General features: G+C 38.8%; 1 protein-coding gene across 4 annotated transcripts in view; it reads left to right on the top strand.

The window, feature by feature from the left end:
• Positions 1 to 14,436, top strand: part of nalcn (sodium leak channel, non-selective) — a 140,692-nt gene that overhangs the window by 121,999 nt on the left and 4,257 nt on the right. For all 4 annotated transcript variants that reach the window (XM_082176523.1, XM_082176522.1, XM_082176521.1 and 1 more), the window contains 15 exons: positions 2,248 to 2,368; positions 2,453 to 2,551; positions 2,638 to 2,731; positions 4,707 to 4,813; positions 4,898 to 4,972; positions 5,143 to 5,262; positions 5,827 to 5,895; positions 6,019 to 6,167; positions 6,396 to 6,489; positions 6,724 to 6,856; positions 9,630 to 9,745; positions 10,843 to 11,000; positions 11,220 to 11,370; positions 12,679 to 12,828; positions 12,929 to 13,040. In XM_082176523.1, the coding sequence (XP_082032649.1) occupies positions 2,248 to 2,368; positions 2,453 to 2,551; positions 2,638 to 2,731; positions 4,707 to 4,813; positions 4,898 to 4,972; positions 5,143 to 5,262; positions 5,827 to 5,895; positions 6,019 to 6,167; positions 6,396 to 6,489; positions 6,724 to 6,856; positions 9,630 to 9,745; positions 10,843 to 11,000; positions 11,220 to 11,370; positions 12,679 to 12,828; positions 12,929 to 13,040 (1,748 nt within the window). The remainder of the gene's footprint in view (positions 1 to 2,247; positions 2,369 to 2,452; positions 2,552 to 2,637; positions 2,732 to 4,706; positions 4,814 to 4,897; positions 4,973 to 5,142; positions 5,263 to 5,826; positions 5,896 to 6,018; positions 6,168 to 6,395; positions 6,490 to 6,723; positions 6,857 to 9,629; positions 9,746 to 10,842; positions 11,001 to 11,219; positions 11,371 to 12,678; positions 12,829 to 12,928; positions 13,041 to 14,436) is intronic.

Raw genomic sequence — 14,436 nt, 5'->3', positions numbered from 1 at the left:
CCTATGTCTGCATTGCTGCTGCAACGCGTTTTGCATTATTACAAAATTAAGGATAATTTTTGGCTTCAATATCTCGCGGAAAAGGATTTTCCCCTAGCGTAAGATATCTTACGCAGTACTCGTTCCCTCTTCTAGAGAGAACCGAGGTTACGTTAGTAACCGAGTACGTTCTCTTTAAAAACTTGAACACTTTCCATGCATTCAATATTGATCTATAGAAAGTTGTCAGTTCTGTTAGATTAAGATTCTCAATGTCCATGAGAAATAGCCGGTGATGATCTAGTGCCATGCTGCCTGCACTTCTTAGTAGTGCACAGGCTATTTTAAACCAACACATGTTGTCACCATACAGTAGTCACTGGGCTGTCTGAAGTCTAAAGGCTTTTATCCTTGACTTTATTTCCACTAAACATTGACCTCCTTGAAGGCAAAAACAATAATGGTGCTTTCACCAATATTGTCCACACCAAAAAAAGTCTATTAAAGATTTTTTTTTTTTTTTTTTTTTGTACAATATCTTATGAACTTATTTTTTGTTCAAGTATGGTCATCTTATGCCACCTGGTTATTACAAATTAGGATCCTTCCCCCATATGACAACAGGGGAAGCAGCCACTCTAACTCTTTACAATCCACTCTTATGTAATTTCCATACACATAGTGGAATGAGAAACATATTGTTGACAGAGCCCTTTAATATGTATCTTCCCAATCTCCAACCACTGCATAATGTTCTCGAATCTTTCTTTTTCTTTTTCCCAAGTTACCCAAAAGTTTTGAAAAATGTCACAACTTTTTTTTCAAGAGTTTCACATTGAAATGGCAATAGCAGCTCTTATAAGCTCACTTTTCCAAACTGCAGTCAACTGTAATTAACTTGTAACCAGAAAAAGCTTTAGAAAAATTGTACTATGCAAAAGTATATTTTTCATATTATCTGATACATAAAAACAATCTAAACGTGCAACATAGACTATATTGCTAAATTTCACCCAAGTATACGGTTGTTTACCTTGATTTTTCACTCACACTTCAGAAAAAAATCAACTCAAACACTTCAACTCCCACTTTTCCTTTTGTCTCATCCAGAAATCTATTAATTTGATCAACAGTATACAAGTCCTTAACATCCATTCTTGCCACATCCAAACCATCTAACCATTGCTCATCACTTGAGCCCTCATCCGTGCATTGAGAAGATACTTTCGATTGTTTTGTTCTGATGGCGGCAGCAGCTAATCATTAATTTCGTGTTTATGCGGACAAGAAATGTGTTTGTGTCCCAAATCTCTGCAATCAAAGCACCGTAGATTATTGATGCGTGCATAGACCATATACAAACTCTCACCGTGATTAACACGGAAAGAGATTCCAATGATTTCTCTGTTATGGTCAAAAACATATACACCTGTCTTCTAAAGGACAAAACATGATTCAGCATACTGTTTTTACATCCTAAAGGAATTGATCTCATCGGGCTTGTGGTCTTTCCAAATCTTATGAGTTCTTTCGTAATTACTTCCGATAGCGGGGTCACAGAAATAAATGTTTTCTTCACCTGAATTCCATTCACAGTTAACTCATTAACCAGCGCTTCACTTCAGAAACACCACTACCGCTTTATTCATACGTGAAGCAGAGACGATTTTATCAAATCCTATTTGTTCTACTACCAAAAGCATATTTTCAACATTTACACCAGGTTCAGGTACACACCTGCACCCATTCTGGAGCGATAATGGTGGTATTCCCTGTACTCAAGGAGACGCCATACCAGCAAACCACACCACATGGCTGGTTTTCACCAACAAAGTCATCTTTCCTTACTTTACAATCCACCAGCTAACAGGAAGGGGAAAACAGAAAAGCCCGAAAAAAGGCACAGGCGCTCTCACAAGTGCAATCTCACGCAACAACCCACTCCCGCTAGAGAGAGAGAGAGAAAGAAAGAAAGAAAAGTTGTCGCACTTTTATCTTTGAGCACTTTGTGTGGTAACAGGAAAAGAACAAGGCATTTGTTTCACTAGGTATTGTGTTTGTGTTCAGCCCGTAGAACAGCATGTCCTCTCTCTCAAACACACAAACGCACACAGAGACACAGAGACAGGCAGACAGACATTTTGGTGCATGTTTCTTGACCTTAACCAACGCAGATGAATAGTTGACAAAAATACATTGTTTGTAAGAGACACATTTTAAAAATGCTTCATATTTCACCCAAATAAAATGTTGTGCTGCTGCTTTTAGGGCAAACCCTCGAAACTTCAATTTCGATAATGTGGGCAATGCCATGCTGGCTCTGTTTGAGGTGCTGTCACTGAAGGGTTGGGTGGAGGTGAGAGACGTCATCATACACAGAGTGGGACCGGTAAGTTACTTTTTTAACAGTGAACTCTATACTACTAAACTGATTAATCTGGACTGGACTCATCATGACCTTTGATTGTCTCAGATTCATGGCATCTATATCCACGTCTTTGTGTTCCTGGGCTGTATGATTGGGCTCACCCTTTTTGTTGGTGTTGTCATAGCCAACTTTAATGAAAATAAGGTAGGGCAGTTTTCTTACTGTTAGTTGATTAGTAGCTATGTTTGTTGGCTGTTCCCTGATCATATGTGTTAAATGTGTTTGTTTAGGGCACAGCTCTTTTGACTGTGGATCAGAGGAGATGGGAAGATTTGAAAAGTCGTCTGAAGATTGCTCAGCCACTCCACCTCCCCCCTCGCCCAGGTAAGTGCTCACTGGAGGTCTCCACAATTAAAATGTCTATTTGTGCATCACCATAATGTTGCCTTTTGGACACCATCATGTGTTTGAGCAACAGGGATATATAAGTAGCAAGAATAATACTATATTTGAAATAAGTATAAACTACATCACACTGTTTGATATTTTGTTGAGGTATCATTGAATCCTCCAAAAATGGTCAGACAGCCACAAAGAGACATTTCGGTGGTGCGCAGATAAACGTCACCAGCGCAGTGAGTGTATTATAATTTCAGCAGCAACCTCTCAGTCTCTCATCTCTTTCTTTCCCTTTTTTTCCCTCCCTTCATCTTCCCTTCTTCCGCTAATGAGCCATCCCTGCTTTGCATGTGTTTCCTGAAGCATTTAATCAGCTCTCTTCTGCCGTAGTAGAGAACAAACTAAATTTAAGCTTTCAGCGGTGGGTACACCCCCAAGGCAATCACACACTTGATAATAACCACTCCACTTCTGAGTCAGAAGTTATAGCTGCCTGTAGTATGAATGACTTTGGGCTCTGTGGGCACCTTAGAGCCAAAGAGAGAAGAGCGATTCTCCCTGTGTCTCCCGTAGATTGACTGACTGATTGATTTGGCAGTCGCAGGCTCTGCAGTGACGGCGGTAGCTCGTTGTGTTTTTATGTTTGACTGCCATTGACTCGCCTGGAAACAGACACTTCAAAGACATGTTTCATAACAGCAGGAAAGAATAAACACAATTATCATAGTAGGCAATTATCCAGGCATATTTAATGTGGCAATTAGACACAAAAAATTCTCCAATCTACTGACATGTTTGATTGATATGTTTTGAACCAAACTCCAAAGGCTGCAATGGACAGATTTTCAGTACTTTTATTTTCTAGTCATTAAGTACGTCTGACTTGTTCAATTATCATTTTAACCGATAGAAAAAATGCGGCAGTTCTTTGTAAATTACAAAAGAATTGTTCATCTTTGTAAATAATGGACTGAACCAATGGCTTTTCACTATCAGCATGGAGGCAGCATGCTCTTCCTCCAATACTGATAACTGAAATCTAATTTTGTTCAAACAAAACAAAATGCATTTTGTAAGCCACACTGCAAGTTACACAGCCTCCTACTTAAATTAAATTTCACTCAAACCATGATCAGCTGTAAATAGTTGTTTACTTCCTTTCTTTTTACTTGTTCTCCCACTATCAAGCATAATTAACATCCACATATTCAGCTGATCTTAGCAGTCTCAAAAAGCAAACATCCTTACTATTACTATTACTAATACTACTAATAATAATAATATTTAGGGGTCCAAGCATTGAAGGTGGTTCTTCTTTATTTTTCTGCCCTAAACGGGTCTGCCCTATGGGCGTCATAGACCTTAAATCGTGATAAATGTTATAATAGTTTGTAAATAATACTAAAATAATACTCCTGCAATAATTTTCAGTGCATGCCGTATAAGAACTAAAATATGGAATAGATATAGAGAGCTGTAGACGGCGTTAGGCGGAGCTTCCTTTGTGCTTCCTGCCAGGTAGTCTGCACACTGGAATAACAGAAAAATCAATACCTTAGTCAGCACTCGGCAGAGTAACCACATCAATTCCAACTCTATTGAAACCAGCTTCAAATAATCTGTCTGCATTCTGTGGCTGTTGAAATGAACTTGTGATTACAGTGCATGATGAATGACACTCAGACCTTGTGACCAGCTAAAAGACAGCAAAACGATGATGTGGCGGATCTGTAAAAGCAAGGCCAAGGGTAAAGCTCTTACCGAGTGCATTGAATGAACAGTTGAGACGATTTTCTCTCAGTGAGTCCTTTAAATTATGATAAAAGAGAGCACAGAAATTATTCTGAAGGTCAGGGAATTTTGACCAGGTCTTTGTTTTATAACCACAGTACCGGTTCATGCTGAAAAGCCCTAATTTTCTGTTCTTTCAAATCTGAAATTCCTTCTCTTGCATTTGCAGAAAACGGTGGATTCCGTGCAAAAATGTACGACATCACCCAGCATCCTTTTTTCAAGCGAGGTATCGCAGTGCTGGTGTTAGCACAGTCTGTCCTTCTGTCTGTTAAGGTGAGGAGGGTTACAGCCATAAAACACATTTTTTTTGTATCTTAGCACTAACATAACAAATTAATTAGTGTGTATGTGTTACAGTGGGATGTACTTGACCCGGTTACTTTTCCCTTGGCCACAATGTCTGTGGTTTTCACTTTCATTTTTGTTCTGGAGGTAAATATGTTACAGTACATTTGAAATTCCGTTTCCTGTTCTTTCATGAGTTCTTCCTCTTTTTTTACTGCCACAAAAAAAAAGTTAAAAAATTCACCAGAGGCTTTGCAGTTCATGAGGTCTTTTGGAAGTATTGTACGGTCATGACAGAATGAATTCCTCTGCTGCAGGTGACTATGAAGCTGATAGCTATGTCACCAGCCGGATACTGGCAGAGCAGGAGAAACAGATATGACCTACTCGTCACATCCCTGGGAGTCATATGGATCATTTTGCACTTTGCTTTACTGGTACACACTAAAATGTCATGCATTTTCATCAATGGGATTTAATTTGTACCTTTTACTTTAATGATTTGAGTTCCTTTTTCTTTTTTAATTTCTTGCACAATTACAATTAGGCAATACAAAAACAAATAAAAGCACTACACAAAAATATTTTTCAGATTAACAAAATAATTAAGGAAAACAACAGCTTATATATTGGGGTCTTCTGATGTGAAGACATCACATGTCTTGAATGAAACAATCTTCCTCTACTTTTTTAATTTTTGTACATCTTCAATTGTTATACAAAAGGTTAAATAATTTCTAATAAACTCCAGTACCAAAATTGAAACTTGAGGCCTATCATACGCGTCAGACTGAAAATGCACTGCTTTTTAAACAGTAGAAAACCAATTATCTGATCTGTTGTTTCTCTTCAGATTCACAAACGCTACAAATTATTATGATTTAAATGTAACATTCATGGTTTTGTTTTGTGATGTACAGTACAGCACTTTGACTCAACCTGTGTTGACTTGAAATGTACGTTATATTACAAAGAAATGACTTGAATTTCTCTTTCTTTAGAATGCTTACACATACATGATGGGCACATGTGTGATAGTATTCAGGTTTTTCACCATATGTGGGAAGCATGTGAGTATGCATAAATGATTATGCTTGTAAAAATATTCAACATAACATGAAAAAAATTTTTCCTTGTCCACTTCAAACCCTACAGTGCATTTCCTCCCCCACTGAGCTGTCTTGTATTTACAGGTGACGTTAAAGATGCTTTTGCTAACTGTGGTCGTCAGCATGTACAAGAGTTTCTTTATTATCGTGGGCATGTTCTTGCTGTTGCTGTGCTACGCTTTTGCTGGCGTCGTCCTTTTCGGCACTGTCAAATACGGCGAGAACATTAACAGGTGAGCCGTCTTATGACACACAGAAGCAATGATTTGACTGTCAGTGTACCAGAGGCAAGATTTGTAACACACTTACTACTACCCACAGCGCTGATATAATTGGTGTTGTCTAAACGTTTTGCTTGAAGGCCCTACTTGTATTTGGGAGAATCAGTTTCCAGGTGAAGCTGACAGCATGAGAGGAAGTGACTCTGCGTGAGCTGTTACCTTTTCCTCTCTCGCCAACAGGCACGCAAACTTCTCCACCGCGGGGAAAGCCATCACTGTACTGTTTCGAATAGTCACAGGTGAAGACTGGAATAAGATCATGCATGACTGCATGGTAAGAGATTGGATGGCAGCTCCATTTTGCCCGCAAGCAAGTGTCCTTGCTGTGAAAATCATAAAAAAAAAAAACAGTAAACAAATAATTTAAATGTATCAAATAGAATTGCAAATATAACTGAACAGCATATTTTTTCATTCGACATACTTCTGAATGATTTATTTAAATCAAAACACATCAGCTGCGAGCCCCATGTGTTGATTATGTTTGTTTGTCTGCCTTGTTCCCCAGGTGCAGCCGCCATTCTGCACTCCGGACAAACATCGCTACTGGGAAACAGACTGTGGAAACTATGCTGGCGCCCTCATTTACTTTTGCTCTTTCTATGTCATCATTGCTTACATCATGCTCAACCTGCTCGTAGGTAAGCACCTCTTTCTCCTGACTGCAGGCACAATATCCTGTTCCATCTCCCAGGGTCCCATCTAATTTCCTCCCGCTTTTGACGCTAGCTAAACTAGCTCATAAAATACAATATCGCTGCTCATTATTCTTCCTGACATCCTTCCATGTTTATTATCTCTTTTTTCCCAGAACAGAGAGGTTCCTCCCTCTGAAAGTCTTTCTCTTGTAGCTCAGCGCTGGTCACTACTGAATATGAATGAGGCTTTGAATCACTTTAGGTCTAAGCCAGTTTATTCTCTGTCTCTATTGCTCTTGGTTAGGAATGGAACTTGAGGTGAAATTGTGTTTACAATTTTTTTTTTTATGTGTAAAAATGTATACTACTATTTAAAAGTTTGGGGTCAATATGATTTTTGAAACATTAATACTTTTATTTAGCAAGGAGTGGTTAAATTGTTCAGAAATTACAGAAAACACTTTTCTATATCAAATAAATGTTGTTCTTTTGAACTTTCTATTATTGGAGAATCCTGAAAAAAAATGTATCACAGTTTTCAAAATATTAAGCAGCACTACCATTGTGATAATACTAAGAAATTTCAATGTATTCAATGTAAAAGGTTAGTAAATTAGAATTATTTTCTGAAGGATCATGTGACACTGAAGACTGTAGTAATAATGCTGAAAATTACAGGAATAAATTAAATTTTAAAATACATTTGTAATCAAAAGTATTCAACCCCCATTGCAAATCAGCTCAAGCACAACAAATATTTCAAGTGGTTTCCCCAAATTCAACTGAAAATGCAAGTTTTAATGACTTCTATAGTCATTATTACTGCTTGAACAAGAACACGTGAAAAACCTGAACTGTTTTTTTGAGTGTCACGTTTGACCCAAATGTAAGAAATATGGTTAAGTCAAAAGAATGGTCCAAAAAAGATATGAGAAGATATCATCGCCCTTCACAAACAAGGAACAGGATACAAAAGATAGCAAAGGCACAAAATGTTCCTAGAGACACCGTTGGAAAGCATAGTTTGCAAAGTTAAATGAACAGTGGTTACACTACCTGGACAGGGCAAAATAAGGAAGCTATCGATGGCTGCAACTAGATTTCTGAGAAACCTCAGGTTCAGAAAAACTCTTGAGTGACTGCAAAAGACCTTCAGCAAGACTTGGTGGCAACAGGCACTGAGGTTTCAGCTTGCACAAAAACGCATGTGGTTTCCATGCCAGAAATCCAAGATGTACACCACTACTGACCCAAAAGCTCAAGAAAAGTCGGCTCCAATTTGCTCAAAATCATATAAATAAGCCACAGAAGTTTGGGGATTCTGTTCTGTGGAGCAATGAAACAAAACTGGAACTTTTCGGCCCTGTGGATCAGCGGTATGTCTGGAGGAAGAAGAATGACTCCTATGCTGTAAAAAACACTCTGCCTTAAGTTAAGCATGATGGTGGCTCGGTGATGCTCTGGGGCTGCATTGCATCCTCTGGCACTGGAAACCTGCAGCGTGTGGAAGGCAAGATTGATTCATTTTTGTATATCAGGAAATCCTTGGAGAAAACGTCATGCCGTCAGTGAGGAAACTGAAGCTTGGCCGTCATTGGACCTTCCAACAGGACAATAATCCCAAGCATACCTCAAATTCCATCAAGGCTTGGTTGCAGAAGAAGTCCTGGAAGATTCTACAGTGGTTATCAGTCACCTGACTTGAACCCCATAGAAAATCTCTGGTGGGATTTGAAGAAGGCGGTTGCAGCACACAAACCCGAGAATATTACTGAACTGGAGGCCATTGCTCATGAGGAATTGAATTTTGGGAAACCACTTGAAACATTTGTTGTGTAGAGCTATTTCAATTACTTTTGTTTGATTTGTTCATTGCAAACAGCTGAAAGTCTGTAAATTATGGCCAAAATTCTGTATATGAAAGAACTGTATATTCAAATATAAAACAGTTAACCAGTTTAAATTGTAAGATTTTACAATATAATTTTTTTTTACTGTATTTTTTTATCAAATAAATGCAACCTTTGTGAGAAGAGACTTTTCAAAAAAATTAAATAAAAATATTACTAGCCCCAAACTTTTGAACGCTAGTGTAATTAAAAATGTATTTTGCCCAATCCTGATAGCAAGATTTCCATGGTTATTGTGATCCACTTGCTAGACCAACTCCAAATCTGCAATAACTAGCTTAAACCAGCAAAATCATAATAGTCTCAGCTAGTCTTTTCAATAGGGTGAGGCCCGATACACTCTCTGCACAGTGATTGTATGACTCAAATTTATGCTCTGAAATGTTACTCAATGCATTATGTGTTGCATTCCCATCATTGCCACAAGGGGTGCTATAGTGGGCATTAACTGTCAACAGCTTGACATTTTAATAGAGGCATTTGAAGGTACTGAAAAGCCCAAAGTATACTTTGGCCGTCTGTGTCCGCACACCGTCCGTGTGATGTATTTTTCGTCATCAGGAGGATCCACGGATGAGGTGTGCGGTCAACAGCGCATTGCAGCCAAATTTTTGTGACCGCTCTGACGGAGCTGATTGCGTAAAATGAAGTATACCCAGGCATTTACTCTATCACCCCCTTGAGGTTTATTACCACCACCACAGAAATGCAAGAACACAAAGTGTGTACAACAGGACCATGTCCTTGCAATGCATCAGCCAAGTATGCATTTGCACACTTATTTAGAGTGTTTTCAACCTTATGCTCAAGCACTGAGAGCCTAGCTGAAAGCTAACCCAACCCTAATCACTTTATCTCCCCCTCAGCTATCATTGTGGAGAATTTCTCTTTGTTCTACTCTACCGAGGAGGACCAGTTGCTAAGCTACAACGACCTGCGTCACTTCCAGATCATTTGGAACATGGTGGATGACAAGCGGGAGGTGAGGAGGAGGGGACGTGCCTGTGATCAGCGGCTGTCAGTGGGGATGATTTTGAGTTAATACCCATGTGTGCTCTCCGCACTGGCTCTGAAGCTGCAAATGAATGAATCACACGCATCGACATTCTCACCTCCAGAGTAATTGGAGGTTATTACTGCCTGTCACAGATAGTGAGAGGTGTTGAGCTGTCATCTTCATTAGGTGGAAACAGCCTTATTGAGAGCAGCAGAGAGAAGTGCGTGCAGATTTGACCTCCCCCCGTAGGATTAGTAATATCTGCTCGTGTATATGAGTTAAATGAGGCACACCAGTCATTTTCTGGCCTTAATGAGTCAAGCTGGGATCAGCTAGAAACACTTGAAACCATAAGACTGTAACAGCTGAGCACAGGAAGGACTAGGTCCATAATTAGAGACATGAGCTCTGATCCAAAATCCAGTGATCTGCTTCGGAATCATCCTGACTGTGATGGAACCTCACAAAGCTGATTTGTAACTCTGCGTAGGCAATCTGAAACCGAAAATAATGTCTTGTTCTCTTGTGATAAATTTAACCATAGTAAAGTTCTTCGACAACAAGCTGCCCGCCTCTCGATATTTCAGCCAAACAGATTTTACATTATTGCTACTCTAGCATCCTTTTGGGTCATGGTCAAATGGTTTTCCTGCTGTTGCACACTGACACTGAAATAGTCAAAACGCATCATCAGAGAAGCGCTAATTAAATGTCACTGTTTCGGTCAGTGATTTTGGTCCTCCAAAACTATTTTGGACGAAACCAAAAGTTTTTTTTATTTTTTTTATTGTTTAATTTATAATGAATATTGCTATTTCTATTTCACCATTCATAATTTATCACAAAGCATTCTGGGATTGCCATATGATGCTTCCTTAGAATTTAATAAAAGGAACATGCCTTTGATCCCTTAAAATGCTGTCTACATAGACAGCCCACTAGGAACAGAGCAATATCTGATCATTTTCTTACAGTGCTTAGCTTTTTTTTCTTCACTGTTTGAGCAGGTATTTACTGTTATGATGATATATGAAGTTTTCTGAAACCAACGTCAGCAATAGGTCTGGATGATTTTGATACAGGGAGTGATTCCAACCTCTCGGGTGAAGTTTCTGCTCCGTCTGCTGAGAGGTCGTCTGGAAGTTGACCTGGACAAAGATAAGCTTCTCTTCAAACACATGTGCTACGAGATGGAACGTCTGCACAATGGAGGAGATGTCACCTTCCATGATGTTCTGAGGTTAGAAAGAACTGTGGCATTTATTAGAGCACATTTTCACATTATGATAAATCAAAATGTCCTATTTTGTAATAGAGTTACTATCAAAACTCTAATCTTCTTCCCCAGCCCAAAGAGAACAAAACCTGAAAGGGTTAATCAATTGCTATTATGTTGTTCATATTGGTCCCTAAGCTTGTTCTGTAGTCTGTTTAAAATCGTTGATCGTGTATGTTTCAGCATGTTGTCATACCGCTCGGTTGATATCCGGAAGAGTCTTCAGCTGGAGGAGCTGTTGGCGCGAGAGCAGCTTGAATACACTATAGAGGAGGAGGTGGCCAAACAAACCATCCGCATGTGGTTAAAGAAGTGCCTGAAACGCATACGAGCCGTGAGTCCACACAAACACCATGGCTCTCACACTCCTGAGAGTCATGACATTTACCTGACTCAACTGAAAACAGTTCAGCGGTTTGACAATGACTCCATTCACTCTACATATCAACGTGGCCCAAATCTGATTTCACATTAAATCTGACATTGCCAATTTCAATCTGGCCCACTTTAATATGTGGAAATAAATTTGATATGCAGTGGGACCAGTCAGTTTGAGAATTCATGCAATATTTATGTAAATAAACCACACCTTGCTAACCTTTATCAGTAAAACTTGCCCAGAAAACTTTTTCCAGCTTGTGCAGCTGTAAATATCACCAAGGACTGAATATGTACCAATACTGTTCATTCATATTACTCTGAATGGGATAAAGTACAATTTGTAATACGGCAGAATATGTCCCATCTTCTAAATAAAAGAGCCAATCGTGTCACTGCAAATGTTGTTAGATACAATCAGTGTCCTGAGCTTGGAACTGCACATGCACATTGGCTGGACCAACCTGAGATATTTGTTACACTATTTGAGCATAAGAAACAACATTAATTGGGACAGATTTTGTTGCAAATTTAAAATGTTATTAAAATTCGAGTTTTTTTAGATTAATACAAAGTCCTTTACTCAATCTGGTTGCAGTCACGTCATTCTCTATAGAGCACAGCTGATTGGTTCCTGCTTTATCAGTAGCCAATGAGCTCGCTGCTCAACCTTCAAATATTCAGACAGCATTTGATGTAGCAGTGCAGCACGCTTTCAGAAACCCTCCACCTTCCCCAACTCCACCGGTATAGATCTGCTATGGGTTATACATGTATGCTATATTGTATGTTAGCAGCATGTGTTCTATGCTTACAGCTGCGTGTCGTGTATGTATTGGCAGTAGAAAGTCCCATAAATGCAGAAGCAGTGTAGCAGATCTTTTCCACCAAGACCAAACATATCAACGTATCCATTACCATGTCAAACACTCACTGTTGTAAGAATTGCATGCCCAAAATAGCTGCCTGGAGGCATTGCATATATAGCCACAGAGTGAACTGACTTTTCTTGAAAAGAACTTTGATATCTCTTCTCGAAAAGAAATCTGATTTGAGTAGGAAATGAACATGGCCAGAGTCAAGGCTATAAAACTCACACAGATCCACTGATAGGATCACTGATGGCATATTCAGCTCAATTTCCTTTATTGTCATTGTGCAATAGAATTAGTCCCATATCGGCATACTGGCACTGCGATAGATCCTGATATTAGACATGCAGGATGAACTGAATGAAAACACTGACATCACCTTCCTTCTTCAGAAACAGCAGCAGTCATGTAGCATCATTCTCAGTCTGAGAGAGAGCCAACAGCAGGATCTCCGCCGCCTGCTCAACCCTCCCAGCATTGAGACCACCGTCCCCAGTGAGGACACCAACGCACATAACCATGACAATCCCACTCAGCCAGAGGTAACCTTACCAGTGTCTATTCTTGAAAGATTTTGTGTGTCATTGAGTCTTCATTCTAATGAAATGATTTAAAATGATTTTCCTGGTCCTGACCCAGCAGAACAGTGGCCTTCAAACCTTACTGAGCCCCACCCTGTCAGACCGCAGCGGCTACCGACAGGACTCCGCCGACCGACCCCAGAGGAAGCTGGGACAATGGCGACTGCCTGCAGGTCTATACCAAACTTTATATACTTTTACTATTACACATGCTTGTTACATTTACAAAATTATTGATTTTATCCTAAGCAGCTTACAAATGACAAAAAATAACATGATAATAAAAAAACAATTGCAGACATTATGGCAACACAGTTAATGTAACCATAGTATATGACAGACTTTTCCAGATGTTTAGATATTATAAAAAATATGCATAAGTTATAAGACTCATTTAAATGATATATTGAAATAACGAACTTGGTATTTTTTGTAAAAATGAAAATTGCGGGAAAATTTAAATATTTAACATTTTAAAAAATATGTTCAAATTGTAAAAATAAAAATAATTATATTTTTAATATACATTATAAGTTATTACAAATGATTTAATATAAATATATAACCATGAAAATTGCAGCACATATAAAATATATTTGTTTGTTTATACCAAATTGTTTTGGCATAAACAATTTATCAAATGCCTTCCTATCAGGGCCTAAAATTAACGCACGGCAAGCACCAAATGCGAGTAAAAATTCGGTGTTGGCGAGTTTATGAAACGGTGTCAATCGCTGGTAACATTTTATGAATTCCAACAATGCAATGTTGTGAGAACATGAACAAACGTGAAAAACAATCGGGACAGAAGAAAGTGCGAGAAGACATGAAAGGGAACTCAATTTGTTTCTCTGTGTGTTCAGACAGTACATGAATACTGAATTGAGCTCTCTTTCACGTCTTCTTACATTTGAACAGACAAATTATGTTACATTATGTTCAAACAAAATGCCCATCTTGGCAAGAATCCTTGTAAACAGTCAGTTATGTCTTAAGTCAGGGTTTCTCAAACTCGGTCCTGGAGGGCTGCTGTCCTGCACAGTTTAGCTCCAACCCTGATCAAACACACCTGAGCAAGCTAATCAATGTCTTCAGGATCACTAGAAACTCAAAGCTAGGTGTGTTTGATCAGGGTTGGAGCTAAACTGTGCAGGGCCGAGTTTGAGAAACCCTGTCTTAAGTGAACATAAACAGTTGAGAGAGAAAACGTGTATCAGCATATTGGATCCGTGCCTTCGCTCTTAAAGTAACAGAAGCCTAATATTCCTGCTGCTGTCTGTGTTTTTAATTTGATTCAAAGAAAATAATCAAATACAAATTTGATTCTAATACAAATTAATTTGATTTCATGGTAGGTAAAAAACATTTATTTCTGGTAAATTTTCTCAAGTCAGTGGCAGGTTTGGCAAAAAGTTTTTTTTTAGGCCCTGCTTCCCATGTTTCTTTGCAAGGGGTTGGTAAACAAAGACTTGTTTATCGTTTAATATTCCATGTAATTAGTATTCTGCAAATTGCCGTGTGTGTGTCTGGTTAACCCGTGACTCACATCACAGTCCTGTGTTTCTCCCG

The sequence above is a fragment of the Leuciscus leuciscus genome (genome assembly GCF_965113295.1).
Source record: "Leuciscus leuciscus genome assembly, chromosome: 7".
NCBI classification, from domain to species: Eukaryota; Metazoa; Chordata; class Actinopteri; order Cypriniformes; family Leuciscidae; genus Leuciscus; species Leuciscus leuciscus.
The sequence above is the reverse complement of the archived record's forward strand: the minus strand, read 5'-3'. Positions and strand labels throughout refer to the sequence as shown.